This window comes from Rattus norvegicus, chromosome 10, assembly GCF_021556685.1.
Source record: "Rattus norvegicus strain SHRSP/BbbUtx chromosome 10, alternate assembly SHRSP_T2T, whole genome shotgun sequence".
Taxonomy (NCBI): Eukaryota; Metazoa; Chordata; class Mammalia; order Rodentia; family Muridae; genus Rattus; species Rattus norvegicus.
Window position 1 is genome coordinate 88,482,120 of NC_141543.1, and position 25,315 is coordinate 88,507,434.

Below are 25,315 nucleotides of genomic sequence, written 5' to 3' on the forward strand. Positions count from 1 at the left end.
TTCTCTTAAAGCTTCACTTTATTCCTAAGGCACTAAAATCTGCTTTGGGATGCAATTTTTTTTTTAATATTTTCTCAATCAATCTCTCTCCAAAGAAATATTTTATAAACTAAAAGCTCCTGTGTTTAACTCAAAGAGTTATTTAAATTTATTCACTTAAAAAAAATTTTTTTTATCTTTTTGAGATAGGGTTTCTCTGTGTAACCCTGGCTGTCCTGGAACTCACTCAATAGACCAGCCTTTAACTAAGAGCTCTGCCTGCCTCTGCCTCCTGAGTGCTGGAAATAAAACTGTACACAAAACACCACCCAGCCCTGTACTATTTTAAACATATGATCCATCAACTTGAATATGTGCACGCATATACTTTTTAAGTGTGTTATAATTAGTACTTTATTATGTTAAAAAGAATTTATAAACTTATTGTTAAATACACTTTGCTATACTAATGTGTCAAAATGAATCTCAGTGTTGGACAAATATATTAATTCTAATTCTTTCACCAACACATGAAATGTCTTGATAAATACTCTTTTAGGTATAAAATACTTTTGTTATGACTTTTTCTTAGAGTATCTTCATATATTCATAACAGTGACAGCTGGTTTTTTCTTCCTTTTCTTTTCTGTTTTTTGTTGGACAAGCTGGTTTTCAAAGTATTTACATGGATTTATCTCTAAGTAGTATACAGAGACATTTGTTTATTATCAAGAATCTTTTTCATTTAAGATTTATTTCTGGGGTTGGGGATTTAGCTCAGTGGTAGAGCACTTGCCTAGCAAGCGCAAGGCCCTGGGTTCGGTCCTCAGCTCCGGGGGGGAAAAAAAAAAAAAGATTTCTATTTGTGAGGGCTGGGAAGAGCAGGGAGTGGAAGAGGAAAAGAGAGAGGAATCAGAGGGCAGGAACCAAACTTAGTCCTGTGGAAGAGTGACAAGTACTCTTAACCACTGAGCCATCTCTCAGTCCGCATTAAACTTCAGTTTACATGACAAGAAAAAACTGGTTTAGTATTATAGTAACTTATTTTGATATCTCTGATTACTAGGAAACTAAATACATTTAAGTTATTTATACTTTTTCTGTATGATCTCTCCTTTTCCTTCATCTACTTATTTATCAAATTTCTAGAGCTTTCCTAATTGATTTGGGGATAATTTCTTCTATATTCTTTGTACTTTTATGTCAAGTAATAGTAACATCATACTAACAAATCTTCCTTTCTGTGCTCTCACTAGTAAAATTTCTCTTGTTCTGGTTGTACACTAAAATGCTATGTGAAACATTCTCCTTAGAGATTTCAATCAGCATCAGATGGAGGGAGCTCCTGAAATGTATTTTTAACAAACAGAAACTGAAGGCTATACATCTTATTATATAGCAAACAATCTTTAGTTTTTCATAGTTTTCTGTTTAAGTAAAACACAAAAGACAAAAAAATTTGAAACTTTTATTCTCAAAATTCAGAATGTTTAAGGGGGAAGAAAAGCTCTTAACATTTTAATCTGTAAGCAATAACAGTGGAAGAAATGAGCTGATTCCTTTGGAACAGTAAAATGTATTCTCTCTCATAGGATTTCACAAAAGATACGCTTCTTACCTGTTTGGAGAGTACTAGGAAAAGACAAGGTGACTTTCTCATCTTCATTCTGATAGTTAAATCCTGTCGCATGGATTTCTGGAAAGAAGAAGAGAAAAATTATTTCACAAATCTGAGTGCTGAAAGGAACAAATCCCCAGTGCTGCAGTTAAGAGCTCTAACAACGTCTAAAATGAATGACTGTTCTCGTTTGTGAGACAGACCTGGCTCTACTGCCCAGGCTGATCTGACCTGTGGAAAATGTAACATTCTCCATTTAATAAATCAAGTTTCAATAATGAGTAAAACAAGATCCTTAAAAAATAATTACACATGGGGCTGGAGAGATGGCTCAGTGGTTAAAAGCACCAGATGCTCTTTCAGAGGTCATGGGTTCAATTCCCAGCACCCACATGGCAGTTCACAACTGTCTTTTTTTTTTTTCTTTTTTTTCCTTTTTTTCGGAGCTGGGGACCGAACCCAGGGCCTTGCGCTTGCTAGGCAAGCGCTCTACCACTGAGCTAAATCCCCAACCCCCACAACTGTCTTATAACACCAGTTCCAGGGGATTTGACCCCCTCACACAGCCATACATGCAAACAAAACAGCAATGCACAGAAAATATAAATAAAGCATTAAATAAATAATAATAATGTGGGCTGCTGAGATGGTCTATAGGTAAAGGCACTTGCCGCACAAGTCTGGTAATATTAGTTCAGAATTCTCAGAACCCATGTAGATGTACCAACTCCACAACACTTTCTATAACCAACACAAGAACACACAATTTTTAAAAATTATATTTCTTTATAAATTTGTCATCTTTGGTGATATGAAGGAAATAGGGTCACTACAAATGATATATTTTCTTTTTTATTTATTCATTTATACTGTCCTCATCTTTTTCTGAGATAGGGTCTTGCTATATAGCAAGACTGTACTGGAACTAGGAATTATTTTGCCACAGCTTCCAAAGTTCTAACAGTTTTGCCAGAATTACAGAAATGTTCATTCTAATTCTTACGTAACGATATTACTTTCTATGCTGCATCTGTGCAGCACAAATCTTCAGAAGATTACTACATTGTCAAGAGTTCATTGTTAGAAATATCATGGAAGTCTTGCACCTCTCTCCCCAAAGTAGATAATGTAAACTAAGAAAGAAATCACACTTTTCTGGATTCTGTGCTCTTATATTTTGCAAAAATAAATAAGAACCTGTACAGATATTAGAACTCCAATTATTTATCCTCTACCACCCAGAAGTGAAAAGAAACTGCTAACTTTAGTACTGCTTAAGGAAGCTTACTTAACACATTAATAAGCCATAAGCCGGGCTGGAGAGATGGCTCAGTGGTTAAGAGCACTGACTGCTCTTCCAGAGGTCCTGAGTTCAATTCCCAGCAACCACATGGTGGCTCACAACCATCTGTAATGAGATCTGGTGCCCTCTTCTGGCCTGCAGTCACATATGCAGGCAGAATGCTGTACATAAAATAAATAAATAAATCTTAAAAAAAAAAAAAAAAGCCATAAGCCAGTTCCAACCAACACATCCCAAGTTCACCCCTAATAAAAATGATGGGCATATAGATGGGGCCTTAAGCATGTAAAAATCTCTCTCTCTCTCTCTCTCTCTCTCTCTCTCTCTCTCTCACACACACACACACACACACACACACACACACACTACCAATTCAAACCCATTATAATGACTATAGTCAAACTTACAGACATATCTAGGGAGGCTTAGAGAACTGAAGAGCAGGTACATTGCTGGAAGAATATGTAAGGGTGCACACCGAGTAGACAGTTTATTACTTCATCAAAAGGTTAAACACACAGTTGCCTTATTTATGGTGGGCAATCACATTCCCATGAGTGTTTTCATTCTCCCGCTCTCTCTGTCTACACAAAGACATGTAAATGACCACAATTATAATGGCTCCAATGTAGGGCTTCTGTCATTGACTGTCCATAACTAATGAATAGATAAAATGTGGTAGTGTCCAAAATCAATTGTTATTCAGCAATGAACAGTGTGGTGCTGTGCTACAGACGGCTCCATGGGTAAAGGTACACCACCATACCTGACAACTTGAGCTAGACACCCACATGGTGGAAAGAGAGGACCAATTCCTGAAAGCTGTCTCTGACCACCACAAATACATTACGGGGTGTATGCCACCACCCTTTCCAAATAAACCAAGTTAGACAAGTAGAATCAGAAGCTCAAGGCAAGCCCTGGATTTATTATAGGTTTGAGGCCAGCCTAAACTACATGAAAAAAATGTCTCTAACAAAATTTTTTTTTTAAATAAATGAGTGGTGAATTGAGGGGACATGGGCAATGACTTCTAATGAGTACTTTCTTCTTGGAGCTTTGAAGTGTTGATTGGGTCTGTTGATGGTCACACAAAGCCTGAGGACAATCTAAAGCTGAAACATAGGTTGTACCTTATTCATTCTTAAAATGAATGACTTCATGAGGCAGCACTCCTGCAGTTTCAGGTTAGGTGTACCTACAGGCATGAGCCACACCCTTATGTGCTTTAAGTCGGCTAGCAGAATTACAAACATGTCTGTATTATCACTATGGTTCATACGTGTGTGTAAAACTAAAACCTTTACAAAGCCAAAAAACAGTTAAGTTCGGACTATGAAGGAGTTTCAGCAATCCTCTGAGTAAAGCTTCCTCACTGTAGATAAGGAAAATGGAAAATGAAAAACAGAGTTAAGGATTTGATGAAGACTGCATGGCTAAACTAGAAGTCAGTAGTCTTCTTGTATCTATTTCTAAGATGCTTTTTGCTATCATAAAATTTCTTCTAAATTTAAGCAGATATCCAAAATTTGGTATAGAGAGAATTGTTCTCTACTAAACCAAAAACTAAAAATGTGTTGTAAAGTAATTCCCTAAAATACTATTCAAATAACCTGAAGGGAAGGCAGTCACCACCTCAATGACTAGAAATGTCCCTCTACCAGGTGTGGTGGCCCACAGCAGCAATCCTAGCACTTGGGAGGCCAAGGCAGGAAGATCATGATGAGTTTGGGGACAGCCTAGAATGACAGTGAGATAGTATCTCAAACGATCAAACAAAAAACAATATTCTTTTGTCTGTGTGTACATGTGCACTGGAGACCAAGGGGAACATTAGGTGTCTTCCTGGATCAGTCTCCAACTCAGGTTTTGTGTCAGTCTCTTATTGAACCTGCAGCACATGATCTGGCTAGGTTGGCAGGCCAATGATCTCCAAGTCCACTTTTATGTGAACGCTGTAGATCTGAAATCAAACGCACAACTATGTAGCAATTACTAAGACACCTCCCCAGCCAAAGTTCTTTTCTAAGAGGAAATGATATTCTTGTAGCTCTGAGCTATTGTGATCAAGGATTACTAAAACCAATTTGCTCTTATAAACTACAGAGACACTTCAAACTGCAGGCTAGTAAAACACTGAAGAATAGAGCGTGAGACTACAACGGTCCGGGACTCCACTCCATCCCACAGTGCATACTTCCAACTGTAAGTACACCAGGCTTCATAACTACCAGGGCACCAAATCCCCTCTAAAGTTTTCTCTGAAAAGAAAGTAGCCATGTATTTGAATTCTCTTAGAATATCTTGAATTATTAGAGCTATTTCACTCCTTTTATGTTTAATGACTGTAAGTAGAGCATCCTTAGCCCCAAATCAAAGTCTTGTGATGCACTGAGGTTCAGGAACCCTAACATAAATGGCCAAAGCAAAAATGAAAAGGTACTCAACATTAGTAGTCATCAAGGAAATACAAACTCAAACCACCACCACCGACCATTACACTGGCATGGTTCAGCTTTTCTAGAGGGGCAACAAAAAATGTTACCTAAAATTAATGTTGATGCAAACGTTCTCGAACCAACCTTAGGGTTCCCATGTCTGCTTGGCAGTTCTTCCTCCAACTATGTAAAGGCTGTAGAGTCTTCAGATGTAACTCCCTCTTTAAAGAGCTGTTCTATGGCTTCTAAGAACAACTCTTCACAGGGATGGGAGTGTGTAGATCTGGTGCTTCTTTTTATATGCATGAAGCCCTGGGTCCCCCCCCACACACACACACTAACATGGGGCATGGTGGTAAGTGGCTGTCCCAGGACTTGGGAGGCAGATACAGTTCAGAATTTCAATGTCAATCACAACTACATTGTAAAAGTAGTGTTTTTTAAGGAGCCATTTGACTCCCCACTCCCCAAGCTATTTAATGTGTATAAGTTCGCCACCACCAACATACCAGAAGAGAGCATCAAAGAGGGCATCAGATCCCATTACAGATAGTTGTGAGTCACCATGTGGTGGCTGGGAATTTAATTCAGGACCTCTGGAATTGCAGCCAGTGCTCTCTCTTAATTGCTGGGCCATCTCTCCAGCCACATAAAAGTAACTTTTTATTCTCCAATATTAGACTTACTGCCTCTGTCTGCTAGCTTAGGCCTAGTCCTGGGAGCTTCTGTCTTCCATATAATCTTATCTAGGCCTAGAATGTTTTCAGCCTCTGAGACGTACTACTGAATAAGAACAACCTTTCAGTCCCCAGCTCCGAAAAAAAGAGGGGAAAAAAAAAAAGAACAACCTTTCTAATTCTTTCTGAACTCTGGCTGGCTGGTCAATCAGTTGTTCCGACTCAAAATTCTCCATAGCAACTGACTCAATCTGGCTTCTCATGCCGCTCTGACTTTTTGCTCTTCTTGGCCTCAAACTAACTCTGACAATCTATTCTAATCTGGCTCCTCATCCTCTGGCTCATTTCTGTCTTCACCTATATCTAGCTTATTCTCTCTTTAATCTATCTCTATAAAACTGTCTCTTCTCCCTCCCTCCCTCCCTCTTCCCATTCTTTCCACTGCTCTCATAAAGTAACTTCTTTTTCCTCTCCTAGTGGGCTTATCCTATTCTGCCAAATCTTCCTCTGATTCGTCACTTTGTCTGCTACCCAATTAGATATCACTTTCAAACATATGTGTTTGCTTCTACAAACTAGCGTTACCTTCATTGTTTGCGATTAGTGTGTACTAAGGGAGTGTTTTGTACTCGAGCAGGAGAGATTAAAGATGTGTGCTAAAGGTTGAGCCACACGAGAAATAGAAACAGGATTTTTTCAGTAAATAACACAGCTCAGGGTTCACAGTATGATCAAATATACTGCAACACTACATGGTGAGTTCAAAGCCAACCTTGGCTAAATAAGACCCAAATCAAAAAAAAAAAAAAAAAAAAAAAAAAAGGTATCCTCATTGTAGATATCCCTTTTCTTCCCTGTCTGTCTCTGTCTCTCTCTGTATATGTCTCTCTCTCCTTTAATACTACTTTATTCTGCATGTTTTCTTGTTGCCTATTAGGATATAATAACCTATCAGTATTTGAGATTTTACCAATGGTCCTAGCTCATAACTTCATCCACAAAGTAGGTCTCAACTAATTAGGCATAAGGTAACCCTGTCTGTCTCTGCTGCCACAATTTCACACAATGTCATGTCTGGTACACCGGAGGCAGGGATGCTAGATTGCGATACCAAGACGAATCTGGCCAGGCTTTCCTGGATTTCCTTACCAACTCCATTAGCATTAGCTAAGCAAGTCTTTTTATAAATAAATAAATAAATAAATAAATAAATAAATAAATAAATAATAAATAAATAAATAAATACCTCAAAAGGTAAAAGTTCAGAGAGCTTCCAGACAGAGAAATTCCTAGAGAAGGATGAACTTTTCCCCAATATTGTTTTGGCTTGTTTTAAGAATCTATCTTACTATGTAGCCAGATTGGCTTTAAATTCGCAGAGATCTACCTGCCTCTGCCTCCTAAGTGCTGGGAGCACAGGCTTGCCCCACCATGCCTGGTACTGCATACGGTGCCACCTGTATCCTTTATAATAAGCCAGGAAACAACTCCCTGAGACCTGTGAGCTGCTAAAACACAGTCATCAAAACTGAAGAGGTGGCTGTAAGGAGGTGGATGTGAGGAGGTGGAGTGGTTGGGAGATGAAAAGCACAGGTAGAAATCACTCAGGTTTTGTAACCGATATCTGAAGAGAAGGACCACAAATATCTTGGGATCTGAACTCTCCACGATGGGACTATCTACAGGTAGACTGTGTCAGAGCAAAATTGGTCTAGATGACACCCAGCTGGTGTCCCTTTTGCTGAATTGCTTGCTTGCTTTCTGGGGGTAAGGAGACCCATGCTTTTTGAGATTACAGTTTCCTGTCTTGCAGTATGATATAGAGCATTTATTTTCCCAAATAAAATATGACTACCAAGAAAGAATGTTGAGATAAGCCTAGTGTGGTAGCACATAACTTTAATCCCAGCATTCAGGAGGCAGAGGCCAGCCTGGTCTACAAAGTAAGTTCTGGGACAGCCAGGGCTGTTACACAGAGAAACCCTGTCTCGAAAAAATAAATAAATAAATAAATAAATAAATAAATAAATAAATAAATAAATAGGATTAGCTGGGTGTGTGTGTGTGTAGGGAGTGGGAGTTCACGCTTTTTCAGGAGGCAGGGGTCTCTACAGAGAGGCTGGTTGTCCTGGAACTCATTAGATAAGTCAGGCTAGTCTTCAACTCATAGATCTGCCAGCCTCTGGTTCCCAGGTGCTTGGATTAAAGGCATGTGCCCACAAATTTGCTCCCATCACTCAGGAGGCAGAGATGCAAAGATCTTTGCATTCAATGCCAGCCTGACCTACACAGCCAGTTCCAAGGCTACACAGTGAACCCTGGTTCAAATGAAAAGATAAAAAGAATAAATGTTAAGGCTTTCTTGAGGTTGGTTATTTTGATTTTTTTGACTGTTTTGTTTGGTTTTTGTTCAGTGCTGGGGATCCCACCCAGGACCTCATGAATGCTAAGAAAAACTTCCTTTTCTCTTTTGCACAATAGCAGGGAATTTCTGAACACAGCGGCAAATACTTACACAAGAAATGAGCTCATAGGGGTTGGGGATTTAGCTCAGTGGTAGAGCGCTTGACTAGCAAGCACAAGGTCCTGGGTTCGGTCCTCAGCTCCGAGAAAAAAAAAAAAAAAGAGCTCATAAAGAAATGAGCAATTGTGCCATGGAGTTCATCACCTAAATTGTCCTGATAAAAACTACCCTTACGGGGCTGGGGATTTAGCTCAGTGGTAGAGCGCTTACCTAGGAAGCGCAAGGCCCTGGGTTCGGTCCCCAGTTCCGAAAAAAAGAACCAAAAAAAAAAAAAAAAAAAAAAAAAAAAACTACCCTTACGGGGGCTGGAGAGATGGCTCAGTGGTTAAGAGCACTGACTGTTCTTCCAGAGGTCCTGAGTTCAAATCCCAGCAACCACATGGTGGCTCACAGCCACCTGTAATGGGATCTGATGCCCTCTTCTGGTGTGTCTGAAGACAGCAGCAGTGTACTCATATACATTAAATAAATAAATCTTTAAAAAAAAAAAAACTACCATTACTAATTCAACTGAATTGCTGGCAGGAAAGCATGTGTACTAAAGTTACTTTCACATAATACTACTAAAGATTATATAGGGGCTGGAGAGATGGCTTATCAGTTAAGGGCACTGGCTGCTGTTCCCAAGGTCCTGAGTTCAATTCCCAGCAACAACATGGTGGCTCAAAAACATCTGTAATGGGATCTGATGCCTTCCTCTGGTATGCAGGTGTGTATGCAGATAAAGCATTCATATATATAAAATAAATTAAGCCTTTAAAAATTATATAACAGTAAATTATAACTAACAAACATTACAATTCAGGGGCTGGAGAGATGGTTCAGTGGTTAAGAGCACTGACTGCGGGGTTGGGGATTTAACTCAGTGGTAGAGCGCTTGCCTAGGAAGCGCAAGGCCCTGGGTTCGGTCCCCAGCTCCGAAAAAAAGAACCAAAAAAAAAAAAAAAAAAAAAAAAAAAAAGCAAAAAGCACTGACTGCTCTTCCAGAGGTCCTGAGTTCAATTCCCAGCAACCACATGGTGGCTCACAACCATCTGAAATAAAGTCTGATAGCCTTTTCTTGTGTGTCTGAAGATAGCTACAGTGTATCCATATACATTAAATAAAAAGTCTTTAAAAAAAATTACAATTCAAATTCACATTTATGATATTTATGTGCTTCCCACTAAGCTAAGGACAGACACCTTATATTCCCATTTTGTGTTTGTTTGGGGTTTGTTTGTTTATTTGTTTGTTTGTTTGAATTGTTCATGTTATGTATGTGACTACACTATTACTCTCTTCACACACACCAGAAGAGGGCATCAGATCCCATTACAGATGGTTGTGAGTCATCATACAGTTATGTGAGTTGAACTCAGGGCGGAAGAGTAGTCAGTGATCTTAACTGCTGAGTCATCTCTCCAGCCCCTGCATTCCCATTTTAAATGCACACATATAAGTCTTGTGGGGTCCTAAGAAACGTTTCAGTAGCTAGGAGCACTTGCTGTTCAACCAGGACTCAGGTTCAGTCAGTCCTTAGCACTCACATGCTGGTTATTCATATCCTATAACAACACCCTTTACTGGCCTCTGTGAGGATCAGACACCCATATGGTGTACATACATACATATGTACTACATTCACTCAGGCAAGAGCCAGATGCTGACACTTATCCTTTCACTTTTATATACACGCTTGTGTGTGCACATACACACATGCACATACTTATAAATGCTTTCTGTTCATGTCATCCTGAAGAACCCAGACCCCCATGAGTGCTTTGTAATCGCCCTATCACTGAGATCTGCTCCAGACCAGAAAAGATTCTTTTCCTTCTTTTTTGTGGTACTGAGGTTAAACATAAGACTTTACATATCAGATAGATGTACTGCCTGTGAGCTAGGTCTTCAGTTTGAGAATGTTTCTTAAGTTTTTGGAAACTAAATTTCATGTAGCCTACCTAGGTTGGTCAAAGTTAAAGGTGACTTATCTGTGGCTCTTCTCTCAAGTACTGTGACTACAGATATGTTACCAAGTCTGGCTCAGAATACTTTTTCTTTTTCTTCTCTTCCCTCCTTCTCTTGTTTGTTTGTTTGTTTGAACTGGGCATGATGGCTCACAACTTTAATCCCAGCACTCAAAAGGCTGAGGGAGATTTCTGCAAATCCAGGCTAGACACAGCAAGTTCTAGGACAGTCAGGGCTACACAGAGAAAGTCTGTTTTAAAAACAAAGTGAAACAAAACTTATTTTATGCTTGAGGCTTAAAGAATCTAGAAGAGGGCATTTGATTCCATAGTGTTACCACCAGTTGTGAGCCTGGGATTTAAAGTGCTATTAACAGCTGAGTCATTTCTTTAGTACATGTAATATACAAAAATACATATATATGTACATAAATACATACCTATATATGTACATTCATTCTTTCATACAAACAGACACATGGATATTTATGTATATGACTATTTTGCCTGGATGTATGCCTTGTGCCAACAGAGGTAAAAAAGAAAAAAGAGGGGGCATTGGCTCCTCTGGAACTGGAGTTATAGACAGTTGTGAGCCAACATATGAGTTGTCCTCTGCAGAACAAGTGTTCTTAACCACAGAGCCATTTCTCAAGAATGAGCCATCTCTCCAGTCACCAAAAAATAAATCTTTAAAGTAAATCTAAGTAGACACAACTACATAGCAAGTATAAACACGTTTGTATATTATTTTCTCATTTCTCTGAGAGAGGATCATACTACTTCTATGTTGCCCAGAGTGGCTTCAAATTCTCAACCCTCCTGCCTTGGCAACTTGAGTGTCAAGAGTATACATGAGCTACAATGTTTGTCTTACAAACTTACTTTAAACTTTAGCAAAATGTTTTAAAGGTCAGTTAGGTATGATACATGCCGACACACCCAGCACCCTACAGGCTAAAGAGAAGCTGAGTTAGAGGCTAACCTAGGCTACACAAGCACTCAGGAAAACTAATCTTCAACGTGGAAGAATAAGGCTAAGTGCTTGGCACAAAGCCTACCTAGCACACATGGTCCTGTGTGTATAGGTACAGGAAAATGTGATCAAACAAAAGTTATTATTCCACATGGTTTCTGTACCTCAATGATAAAAATATCATTATGTACTTCTTAACTGTTTAAAAATTAAATGTAAGGGGTTGGGGATTTAGCTCAGTGGTAGAGTGCTTGCCTAGCAAGTGCAAGGCCCTGGGTTCGGTCCCTAGCACAGGGGGAAAAAAAAAAATTAAATGTATGGGGCTGGAGAGATGAGGTGAAGAGGTGAAGAGCATTCTCTGCTCTACCTAAGTCCTGAGTTCAATTCCCAGCAAACACATGGTGGCTCACAACCATCTGTAATGAGATTTGGTGCCCTCTTCTGGCATGCAGGTGTACATGCAGGCAGAATGCTGTATACATAAAAAAAAATTAAGGGTTGGGGATTTAGCTTAGTGGTAGAGCGCTTGCCTAGCAAGCGCAAGGCCCTGGGTTCGGTCCCCAGCTCCGAAAAAAAAAAAAAGAAAAAAGAAAAAAAAAATTAAAAGAGGGCTGGAGAGATGGCTCAGTGGTTAAGAGCAGTGGCTGCTCTTCCAGAGGTCCTGAGTTCAAATCCCAGCAACCACATGGTGGCTCACAACCATCTGTAATGGGATCTGATGCCCTCTTCTGGTGTGTCTGAAGACAGCTACAGTGTATTTATATATAATAAATAAATCTTTAAAAAAAATTAAAAGAAAAAATTAAATGTATGATGTAGCTGGACATGGCGGTGCACACCTTTAATCCCAACACTTGGGAGGCAGAGGCATGCTGACCTCTGTAAGCTGAGTCCAGCCTGGTGTACAGAGCAACTTGTAGGACAGCCAGAGCTACATAATGAGACCCTATCTCAAAAAAACAAACCAAACAAAATACACAAAAACGCCAGGAAGTTAAATGTACATTATACTCTATATAAACTGCTTAACACAGTGTTGGTTATAACTACTATGAAATATTCTGGGCTGGGGATTTAGCTCAGTGGTAGAGCGCTTACCTAGGAAGCGCAAGGCCCTGGGTTCGGTCCCCAGCTCCGAAAAAAAAAAAAGAAATATTCTGAGGCTTAGAGAGTCTGAGGCAAGAGGACCCTCATTTTAAGGCTAGCCTTAACAATGCAGTGAGAACATTTGAAAAAAAGAAAATTGGGCTGGAGAGATGGCTCAGTGGTTAAGAGCACTGACTGCTCTTCCAGAGGTCCTGAGTTCAATTCCCAGCAACCACATGGTGACTCACAACCATCTGTAAAGAGATCCGATGCCCTCTTCTGGTGTGTCTGAAGACAACTACAGTGTACTTATATATAATAAATGAATAAATCTTTAAAAAAAAAAAAAAAGAACTTTAAGTTCAAACAAAAACCTGACATGGATGTTTACAGCAGTTTGAATCATAACCGCCAAAATTTGGAAGCAAGCAAAACATTCCAGTAAGTGAATAAATTGTAGCGTATGGAGAAAGCAGGTATTTTTTGTTTGAGACAGGATCTCACTATGCAGCCTTGGCTGGACCTTGCTGTGTAGACCAGACTGGCACAACTCACAGAAATTCACCTACCTCTGCCTTCCAAGTACTGGGATTAAGAGCCTGTACCACCACTTTAGGCTGGAATATTATTCAGTGCTAAAAGGAAACATGTTATTAAACTACAAAAAGGTATGGAAAATTTCCAGTGTATACTTCTACAGTAACAAGAGCCATTTGGGAGGAAAACTGTATACTGTATGATTCCAATTGTGACATTTTAGAAAAGGCCAAACTGTGGGCACTGGGCTTGAGAGATGGCTCACCATAACAGCTCAACCATACTGCTTATCCAGAGAACAATTCCCAACACCACATCATGTGGCCCACACTACTTTAACGTAGGATATCTACCGATCCCACACCCCTGGGCCACTGTGGGCACTCATAATCATATGCACGAAGAGAGAGACACATACATAGAATTAAAAATATTAAAAATAAAACAACCTATAGGCACAGTAGGCTGTCAGGAGATAGATGGGGATGGACAGGTAGAGTAGACATGGCTTTAGGGTAGGAATCATTCCATGTGGTTCTACAATGGTGGACGCTTGTCATCATTCATCTGTCAAAACCCACACATAGAACACCAAGACTGAAGCATAGACAGACAGACGTTAGATGACAATCTTGCAGAGGAAACTCATCAACTGGAACCACCAATCCCACTCCGGTACAGCATGCTGACATTAGGGGAAGCTGTTGAGTGCGCAGGAACAGTGATTATTCAGGACTCTCTGTATTTTCTTCTCAGTTCTGCTGTTAACCTAACATAGCTCTAAAACTAAAGCTATGCTAATAGTGAAATAAGGTAGCCATCTAACTTAAAAAGCAGGATTTGGCTCTTCAATATAGTCTGCAGGAGTCAGGTTACACATAACATTACCCATTCCTCAAGAGAACAACAGGACAAATAAGCATCATGCTATTCTCCAAACTCACTACACTCAGAAATAATAAATCAAAAAAGTAAATGAAGAAAAAAAAAAAAAAGACAGGTGGTGCTGGTGCATGGTGCACACCTTTAATGCCAGCACTCAGAAGGCAGAGGCAGGTGGATCTCAGAGTTTAAGGCCAGCCTGGACTATAGAGAAGCCCAGTCTCTAAATAAATAAATAAATAAATAAATAAATAAATAAATAAATAAATAAATAAATGATGAAGCTGGAGGTTGTTAAATGTTAAGTGTTCAAGGCCAGCCTTGGCTATAGTGCATCCCTTTCTCAAAAAGCAAAATGAAACAAAATAAAAACTCTCTAAAAATGAAGTAGTTAAGACAGTGGTGGAGTGCATGAGGAGTCTATCCCTGGTAGTCCATCCTGTGCCCAGCTTCTCCACACAAAAGTCTAAAAATCTAACAAAAGAAGCTGACTGAATATTTCTATATATATATATCAGTATAGATGAAATTCAGGGCCTTGCACCTGTTACACAAGTATTCTACCACTGAACTACACACCAGCCATTAATATTTGCTTTTTCTAAGCATTATTTTCTGGGGGGTGGATATCACAACACATTATGTCACCTTCCACCATATGGGTTCAGGAGCTCTGACAGGTCATGAGGCTGGGAGGCTGGCAGAGTGCCTTTTCCCCTTCTCAGTCTTCCCACCATAAGGGCCAGATGAATTTTCAAAATAATGACATTAAGTCGACTTCAAAGGTGACTAGTGTTATTTATCTATATACATGATTATATGACAGAACATATATTAACAGAAGTTAGACAAGGACTTACAATCATGTAAAGAACCATTACTTTGTCAGGTTTAACAACTTGTTCTGATTATGTATTTTGGCAATGTCCTTTTATTACATTAAATATATGCACACTTCCATAAACACATATTCAAATACACAACTGTATTTCAAGAACACCGTAATTTGGGTCAAGCTTATATAGATAAGCCAAAGTGATGCTGGTAAATCTGAACTCTGCACTAAAGCTTGGAATAGTCACACTTCACCAGGGGAGTCCTTTCCCACACTCTAATGCTGCAAGCAGCTTATCTGAAGGACGCACTCAGGAAAAGGCCAGCATAAAACTTTCCAATGATCCTTTTCTACGAGGCTTTACTCTGTCTATTAATGATAAATTAAAAGACTGGTTACCTGTCAGGACCTGAGTTCAGGCACTCGCATTTTTGAGTTTTTCGTATTTTCCTTGCAGACGCTGATGACAACACTAACCCTGCCCTGTGTAGGGAGGTACACTCCTTGCACTGGCTTAAGTGCTAGTATTTCACCAACCCTTGAAGTGCAGAACAGTAAAAAAAGAGTTTTCAGCCGTTTTTGCTGAGTAAGATCTCAGTTGTTTTAAATTAACTATGCGTAAAAGACAGTGCCTTAGAGTATAATGGTCTCTCAGGAGTAATGCACACATACCACAAGAAAACCTTTTTTTAACCTATTAAAAACGTACATTGCAACAACTTCATGGCTTCAAATACTTCTCTGGTTGGTTTTACTTTAAAGCATCAAACTTTAGTGGCTCCTAATATCTAAATCAATCTTTTTCTATTTTTTACCCCCACCCAGGGTCTCATTGTGTACTCCTGGCTGAACTGGAACTGGAACTGACTATATAGACCAGTTTGTCTCAAAATATGAGATTCACCTTCCTCTGCTTCTAGAGAGCAAGAATTAAAGGTATGGGCCACCATGCCTGGCTCAATCAATCTTGCAGAAAGCAATCAATATAAGTATTAATGGGTATTTGATGTGATTAGTTAGGTTAAAATGTTCCCTGTTACCAGCAAATAGCTCTGGAAAGAGCTGGATCAAATTTATAACTATTTGTTTCTAAAGAAACAACAAACCATACTTTCCTATAATGTAAAAATCATTAAATGTTACTAGATCCAAGTATAAAATTAATTTTGTGTGTTGTGTGCATGTGTGCCTGTGTGTGTGTGGGGGGGGGGTGTATAGAGGCTACATCCATCACTGTACCTTATGCAAACCTTAAAATAGCAAATCAATAAAATTACCCTTTTGTGACTTCCGTCCTAATATACCAGATGAGCTCCCCCATGACTGGGTTTCTCTTGGTACCACAGGAGAAAAGGATTGAGAAATGTGCCTTAGCTACTTCTAGAGGAAAACTGTGTGGTTTCTGTTTTTCCGAGACAGGGTTTCTCTGTGTAGCCCAAGCTGTCCTAGAACTCATTCTGTAGACCAGGTTAGCCTCCAACTCTGAGATTCACCTGCCTCTGCCTCCCACGCACTGGGAGTAAAGGCGTGGGCCACCACTGCCACGTGGAAAAGATTTTAAGTCTGTAAAAATGGCAATGTTTTATCAGAGTCTCTCTATTGATCCTACTCCTTAAGGAAGAAGTGACCTGCTGCCTAAATGGTGACCACTCACTCCTCAGGTTGCTCCAGTGCAGGTCACTCAGCTGCACACACGCCAGACCCTGTAAAGCCTCTGCCTTTCCTGCAGTTTGCTTAGGAAGTGTTTGGGGGTTTTGTTTGGTTGAATTTTTTTTTTTTAAGATTTGTTTTATGTATATGGGTACACTGTCACTGTCTTCAGGCATCAGATTCCACTAAAGATAGTTATAAGCCACCAATGCTGGGAATTGAACTCAGGACTTCTAGAACAGTCAGTGTTCTTAACCATTGAACCATCTCTCCAGCCCCTTGTTCTTGTTTTTTAAGTGAGTTAAGATGCCTACTGAAGGCGCATGTTTAATTTACTAGATTCCCTATCTATACTGGATACCACATTAACAGTTAAAAACCCTACAGTGACAGGGCTGGAGATATGGATCAGTGGTTAAGAGCAATAGCTGCTTTTCCAGAGGACCCAGGTTCAATTCCTAGCACCCACATGGCAGCTCATATCTGTCTGTACCTCCAGTTCCAGAGGATCAGACACCGTCACGCAAACATATGCAGGGAAAACACCAATACACATGGAATTAAAGAGAAAGAATGATGATTCTGGGTCTTTGTATCTTCCATAGCACAAAGTACAGGGTCTATTCCTGTTTCTCAAGTGTTTCCACTTTCCTCAGAAGTGAAGAGATTGATCATCCTCTTATTTGCCAGGCAATCTTTCAAAAGGCTGCACTCACTCAAGTCTACTTGAAGAATGTTTTTCTCAAGTTAAAATGTAGCAAGCAGTTTGACTTCATAAACTACTGAGCATAAGCTAACTGTAGCAATAGTCTGGGCAACCAGTGTTACCTCATCTTTCTACTATAAGATGTCTTAAGAAAAAGTCATGACACAAATGCTAGACCTTAAAATAAATTTGTATGCCTCATTTCAACATAATGTAAAACAGAAGTATAAAAAATAGAAACTAAGAAAAATATTGGTAATTTAATCTATGTCAAATGAGATTTTCTACAACTAACCAATAAAATAGCAAGGAATGGCAAGGTAAACACAAAAGTAAAAAGAAGTTGGACTCCATTCAGTGTCTGTGGGATAACATCTGAACCTCAAACCTATTCCACCCTTACTGACACTACAAATTTATAACAGTTCTCATTTTAAAGATGCTAAGAGAGTCTCCACACAAAATACATCGTGGTTCTTTTAACATTCTCACAACTAACACCATCATCCAACTTCTAACCTTAACATCTGGCCTCATGAAGTATTTTTTCCAATAATAAGTAAGACTTACTATCTCAAGGTTCAAGGTAGTGAAGTGTTTTTAAGAAAAATACATATAGGGTTGGGGATTTAGCTCAGTGGTAGAGCGCTTGCCTAACAAGCACAAGGCCCTGGGTTCAGTCCCCAACTCCGAAAAAAAAAAAGAAAAAAAAAAAAAGATAAAGACCAAGAAAAATACATATAAAACTAAGCTTCTTTAATGAAACTTTCATGTTCAAAGTACTTAATTTAAAAAATAATTCATCAGCTTTGTTATGTTATATATTCATCTTACATTTATAAAATGTGATTTCCTAGGATAACTACATAAGTTGTTTCAAGGAGAATTTAAGTTTCGAGAATTTAAATTCTGACATTTATCTCAGAATACACTTAGATAATACTATTCAAATAGTCCCATAAACAACTAACTTACTTTCTTTGCTTTGTTTCATAGTTTTTTTGAGATAGTCTCACATGTACACCAAGTTGGTCAGAAACAGATCGTCCTTTTGCCTCAGTCTCCAAATCCTGGACTTACAGGGATGTACCACCGTGCCCAGCACAATTTACAACAAGCAGTATTGAAGTTTCATTCCAAAAGCCAGTCAGTCAGACTCTGTCTGTCTTTCTCACATACCAGATAAAAACAGAAAACAGTTCTTACCTTCATCTCCTTCTGGCGCATATGAAGCTGTAATAATGTCAATATCAGCACAATTCATCACAATCTGATTGGTTGCCTGCCTTACCTAAGAAAAGAAAAAACAGCTATTATCAGAAATAGCACAAAAATACATTCACCTTCAACCTAGGATAATGTTTTATGTAATTTTGTAAACCTAGATTGATTATTTATACAATGTAAAAATCAGTGAGTTGTTTTAATACTTCAAAACAGCTCACATTTTCTAAATTATATTAAAAACAATAATAATATGCTTATATTTTTCATACTAGTTAAACATCTGAACAATATATAAAATCTTCTCCACCTAAATCTTTATATAAAAATTTTTCATTTTATATTGGGGATTGGACAGATAGCTCAGCCACTAAGAGCAGAAGGGTGGAATTCAATTCCCAACATCCCATCCACATCCAGGAGTCTCACTACTGTCTATAACCTCAGCTGCTGGGGGATCTGTCTCTGGCCTCTGTGGACATGTATGGGTACATGCACGCATACCCATAATACAACACACACACACACACACACACACACACACACACACACACTAAAAATCTAAAAAAATAAAATATAAGAAAGAATGCTTTTTAAAACACAATATAGCATAAAACCTCCTGTCCCACCTGGGAATCCTTTGTCCAGCGTATGCAGACTATATATTCTACTTACAACCGGTCACTTAGAAATCCAAGTTATCAGATTGACTGCAGACAAATGCTTATGTTTAAGTAATACTTATTTTATGTCCTTAACAAATGACACAAAGATACAAAAATAATATAAAACACTAATGATAGAAGAACAAACTGGGCATGGTGGCACATGTCCTTAATCTCAGCACTCAGGAGGCATAAGTTCAAGACCAACCTAGTCTACAGAATGACTTCCAGAATAGCTAGGCTACACAGAGAAACTCTGACTCAAAGAAAAGAAAAAAATAAGGATGGGGGTAAGGAGTAGTTCTTTTACTGTGTGGCAACACTTAAGATACGGAGGAAAGACAAAATATGCCTTCACATTTCAGGGACCCATTAGAGGTCTTGGACTTCATCTCCTCAGGACAGCGGGGGACTGCAGAATGAACAGAATAAAACTGCCTCCCACTCTTTCCATTTTCTAAAGATAACTACCACCTTAGTGCTACTGTCCATCTTTCCTATATATGTTCAAACATACAAGAATCTACAAAATGTTCTTTACATTTTACACAATAGTATCAAGGGTATGTACAACTTTTCCCAACTAACTTTACTAATTTAGCAGTATGTAATAGATGTACACCTAACTTCCTTATATCAATGTGTATTCACATCGATGGATTTGTTTATTTAAAGTTAGGACGTCACTCTACAGTTCTTGCTATCCTGGAACTCACAGAAATTAACCTGCTTCAGCCTCCACTGGGATTAAAGGTATTCGCTACCACACCTGGCATGATCGTACTAATTTGAACTCCTCTATAGTGTTCCATCCCATAAATAAAGCAGTTATTTACCCAAACACTTCGCTCATTTTATACATGCACTTTTTTTTTTTTCAGAGAAAACCCTAACAGCTGTCTTTCTGGACCACGGGATATACATCTCAGCAATACCAATACTTGGCAAATCCCTCCAGAGTGACTCCAACTGACGCCCCACTGTACGAAGAACAGAGAAATGCAGTGCCTTCTAAAGCACTTTAAAATGTCTAACACTCTGGTGTCATTCTACGGTTTAAATTATAATCTCCTGAATTACTAACACTGATTATTACATAGCTTGTTTTTCCCCCGAGAGTTTGTTTAAACTACTCTTATCCCTTAAGAACATACAAGGTCCTTAGTTCAAGATCCAACACACACACACACACACACACACACACACACACACACACACACACACAAACACTTATTTAAAAAATTCTTATAGGGCTGGAGAGATGGCTCAGCGGTTAAGAGCACCCGACTGCTCTTCCAGAGGTCATGAGTTCAATTCCCAGCAACCACATGGTGGCTCACAACCATCTGTAAAGAGATCCGATGCCCTCTTCTGGTGTATCTGAAGACAGCTACAGTGTACTTATATATATATAATAAATAAAATAAATCTTTTAAAAAAATTCTTATAAATCTTCCTATTTCAAAACAAAAACTGCCACCTAATTTAACTTCTTTTTAAAAATGGCAATATTCCTTCCCATTGTATTTTATCAGAACATCCAACCAGTTCCTAAAACCTTTACACCCAACTGGTCATGGACAATAAACCTTTTGCCTACTCATAAACTCAATTTAAAAAGGAGGGTGGGAGCCAGGAATGGTGGGGCATGCCTGTGATCCCAGTACCGAGGACAGATAGATAGATAGGAGGCTATGAGTTCAAGACCTACCAGGGTCACATAACAATACCTTGTCTCAAAAAAACCAAAATGATGGCAGGCAATGGCTCTGTGGGTAAAAGCCCCTGCTGTCAACCCTGACAAACAATCTGACCCCCAGGACCTCTATACACACTACAGCATCCCCAAACCCTCCCCCAACAAATAACAAAAGCAATTTTTTTAGAAAAAGAAATTCAAAGGAAAGGAAACTGGAGACTGCTCCAGAGAGAGAAATGACTACTTTTCAAAGTTTGAAGCTATGCCAATAGAACAACTGGTTTAGTTGCCAATCTTAATCCAACAAACAGGCGAATGTTTGTTGTCCATCAACACATATAGTCTGTTTGCATGGCAGCCAAGCATCTGATTTATCAATGTCAACATGCCTGAACCACATTACATTTGCAAATCACATTTAGCTAATTACTACTATAACCACCTTGAAGGTACTTAAAATGTTTACTTTGGAAAGCTGTATACAACATCAAATTACCAGTATTTTTCATTCTTCCTACGTTTAGGGAAAACACACCTGTTTATGCTAACAAATCAAGCTATTTGTTACTTAACATCGTCTTCCTCTTTTCAGGATACTGACACTTTTTGTAAGAGTAAAAGAAGTCAGAGGAACAAAAATATGTACCTTAAAAATAGAACTCCAGGGGCTGGGGATTTAGCTCAGTGGTAGAGCGCTTACCTAGGAAGCGCAAGGCCCTGGGTTCGGTCCCCAGCTCCGGAAAAAAAGAACCAAAAAAAAAAAAAAATAGAACTCCATTAAACCTTTTAAATGTCAGTCAATATTTTTTATATCTTATTAGAAATGCATTTTAAAAGGCAACCAAACACAGGATAATCTATAGAAAGTGACTAAGTTAGCATTTACTGCCTGGTAAGTAGTAACCACTTAAAAGATATGGTGTACATATGTGTACACACACACACACACACACACACACACACACACACACACCAGATTAATTGCATTCTCACATGATTTAAAAAGCAACATTTACCTAACAGTTTATAAAGTAACTAATCAGTATATGATTTAAAATTTTAAGAACTTGGGGTTGGGAATTTAGCTCAGTGGTAGAGCGCTTGCCTAGCAAGCGCAAGGCCCTGGGTTCAGTCCCCAACTCCGAAAAAAAAAAAAAATTTTTTTTAAGAACTCTGTGCTGTATTGTGTAGTTTTTGAGGTATCAGCACAAATGTTCAAGCAAAGAAAGATAATTTACAATAAGCATTTGAACATAAGCATGTGTGCCGATTACAAGAAAATATAAAGTCATCCTTCCAGCAGTAGCAAGGACCTAACAATGTAGCATGTTTCTCATATTGACACCATCTTGTTAGTAAATGCCGCCTGTGCTCTGCTATAAAAACGTCAGATACGTGACTTGACTCCCAGCACTTGGGAAGCAGAGACAGACAGATCTACCCTGGTCAGCAGAGCAAATTCCAGGGCAGCCAGCACTACACAGAGAAACCCAATCTTGAAGAAAAAAAGAAAGGAACGAAGGAAGAAAGGGAGGGAGGGAGGGAGGGAAGGAGGATAAAACAATAAGACAAAACAAAAAAAATCAAGAGAGCTGGAGAAATGACTCAGAGGTAAAAAGTATTTGTTGTTCTTGGAGAGGACTTGGTTTGGGTTTCCAGTATTCACCACCATTCATAACTCTCGCTCCAGGGGATCTGATGCCCTCTCTTGAGCTCCAAGGGCCACATGTGTTCACATATATACACGCAGTAAAATACTCGCAAATATAAAATAAGTAAGTCAAAATGATAAAAATGAGAAACAGGCATTAATTCAAATAAATTTCCACTAAAACTGTCAATTGCTAAGTTTAAAAAGTGAAATGGTGGTGGTGGCGGCATATACCTTCAATCCTAGCACTGAGGAGACAGAGGCAGTCAAATCTTTGCTGAGTTCAAGGTCAGCCTGGTCTACAGAGCAGGTTCCAGGACTACACAGAGAAACCCTGTATGGGGAGGTGAGGGCTGCGGGGTTGGGGGGAATCAACAACAAGTGAAATGCTTAAGTTGGCCTATAAATTGTGCTGATAAGCAGCTCACTTTAATGCCATAGAAGAGTAGAATGTCACATCTTTGTTTCAGCTCCAGGATAAAGTCTTTGGACTTCTATACAGACTGTACTTCAAATGAACCACATAAAAATGGCTGTACTAGGGGCTGGAGAGATGGCTCAGCGGTTAAGAGCACCCGACTACTCTTCCAGAGGTCCTGAGTTCAATTCCCAGCAACCACATGGTGGCTCACAACCATCTGTAAAGAGATCTGATGCCCTCTTCTGGTGTATCTGAAGACAGCTACAGTGTACTTATATATAATAAATGAATAAGGGGTTGGGGATTTAGCTCAGTGGTAGAGCGCTTGCCTAGCAACCGCAAGGCCCTGGGTTTGGTCCCCAGCTCCGAAAAATAGAAAAATAGAAATAAATGAATAAATCTTTAAATTAAAAAAAAAGGGGGCTGGGGATTTAGCTCAGTGGTAGAGCGCTTACCTAGGAAGCGCAAGGCCCTGGGTTCGGGCCCCAGCTCCGAAAAAAAGAACCAAAAAAAAAAAAAAAAAAAAAAAAAAATGGCTGTACTAAAAGCAGCATGGACCTCGGAAACAATTCTACAATGGAAGATCCCCAGGCAATACAAGGTAGGGAGCCAATGAGCCTTCTCTGCAATGAAGTAACATGCTACATCTCCAGGCCTTACTGTGCTGGAAGGATGACGTCATACTGTGTTGTAACCACATACATAATAAATACATCTTGCATTTACTACAGTAAGACTCAATAAGGGTTGGGGATTTAGCTCAGTGGTAGAGCACTTAAGCACAAGGCCTTGGGTTTGGTCCTCAGTTCTAAAAAGAGGGGGAAAAAATAATAATAATAAAAAAATGGGTTCAGTCCCCAGCTCCGAAAAAAAGAAAAAAAAAAAAAAAAAAAGACTCAATAGATTTTTTTTTCCTGATTGACAAATCCAGATTAAAAAAAGCCCAGTGTTGTAACTACATGTAAATGTATAATGATTTGGAAGCCTGAGATACTTTCCCTAATAAGTGACTCCACTGTTAAAACTTTGTAATGGGGGGCTGGAGAGATGGCTCAGTGGTTAAGAGCATTGACTGCTCTTCCAGAGGTCCTGAGTTCAATTCCCAGCAACCACATGGTGGCTCACAACCATCTGTAATGAGATCTGATGCCCTCTTCTGGTGCATCTGAAGACAACTGCAGTGTACTTACATATAATAAATAAATAAATCTTTAAAAAAAAAACAAAAACTTTGTAATGGTTGTTGTGTTGGTGGAACAGAACTATAATTTCTCAAGTCAATGAGAAGCAAATAATCAAGTCAATTGGAACTGAGCTAAATTTCCTTACAAGGAGATGCTGAAAAGAGAAAAGTGAAGGAAAAACCAACTGAGTACTCAGAGTACCAACTGAGCATGTGGGTGTGCGTGTGTGTGTGTGTGTGTGTATGTGTCTGCCTGTCTGTCTGTCTGCCTGCCCTTCCCACCTCCCCCTCCCTAAACAGAGTTTCTCTGTGTAGCTTTGACTGTCCTGGAACTCATTCTGAAGACAAGGATAACCTCAAACTCAGAGGTCTGGCTGACTCTGCCTCCCAAGTGCTGAGATTAAAGGCATGCGTCTCCATTGCCTGGCATCTTTTTTTTTTTTTTTTTAAAGACGGTATGTTTTGTGGCTTTTTGTGGTTTAGGCTGGCCTCAAACTCTCACTATGGTAACCCAGGGGCTGGAACTTAAGAACCACCTGATTCTACCTTCAAAGAGTTAGGATTATATGCATGCACATATGTATGTATGTATGTATGTACGTATATAGCTTTGCTGGGCATGGTAGCACACCTTTACTCCCAGCACATGAGAGGCAGACAGGCACCTCAAAACAACAATCAATCAATCAATCAATCAATCAATCAATAAATAGGTTTGGATACACAGTTTATTGGCATTTATATTTTGTGACCACTTGTAAACATGACAAAGTTAAAACTGTGTGTATCTGTATTATGCACCCATCTCTAGGAGGGTAGCAGGAGTTAAAGCATGGTAGCCATGAAAATGAATTTCAGTGGTATTCATCATTATTCTCTTCCCCCATTTTAAGACAGGGTATATAGCTCTAGCTGGCCTGGAACTTTTTTTTTTCTTTCTTTCTTTCTTTTTTTTTTTTAATTAACTCGAGTATTTCTTATTTACAATTCGAGTGTTATTCCCTTTCCCGGTTTCCGGGCCAACATCCCCCCAACCCCTCCCCCTCCCCTTCTTTATGGGTGTTCCCCTCCCCATCCTCCCCCCATAGCCACCCTCCCCCCAACAATCACATTCACTGGGGATTCAGTCTTAGCAGGACCCAGGGCTTACCCTTACACTGGTGATCTTACTAGGATATTCATTGCTACCTATGAGGTTGGAGGCCAGGGTCAGTCCATGTATAGTCTTTAGGTAGTGGCTTAGTCCCTGGAAGCTCTGGTTGCTTGGCATTGTTGTTCATATGGGGTCTCTAGCCCCTTCAAGCTCTTCCAG

At 39.3% G+C, this 25,315-nt stretch overlaps 1 protein-coding gene across 2 annotated transcripts in view; it reads right to left on the bottom strand.

Annotated features, from left to right (window-relative positions):
* Window positions 1-25,315, bottom strand: part of Npepps (aminopeptidase puromycin sensitive) — an 82,382-nt gene that overhangs the window by 51,116 nt on the left and 5,951 nt on the right. The window contains exons 2-4 of one of the 2 annotated variants that reach the window (XM_087573806.1): window positions 18,367-18,451; window positions 15,204-15,342; window positions 1,598-1,675 (exon numbers count right to left, since the gene is read on the bottom strand). Coding sequence is in view for 1 of the 2 variants with exons in the window: in NM_080395.1 (NP_536320.1) it covers window positions 1,598-1,675; window positions 18,367-18,451 (163 nt within the window). In the remaining variant the exon portion in view is untranslated. The remainder of the gene's footprint in view (window positions 1-1,597; window positions 1,676-15,203; window positions 15,343-18,366; window positions 18,452-25,315) is intronic. The other variant, NM_080395.1, reaches the window with a different exon arrangement.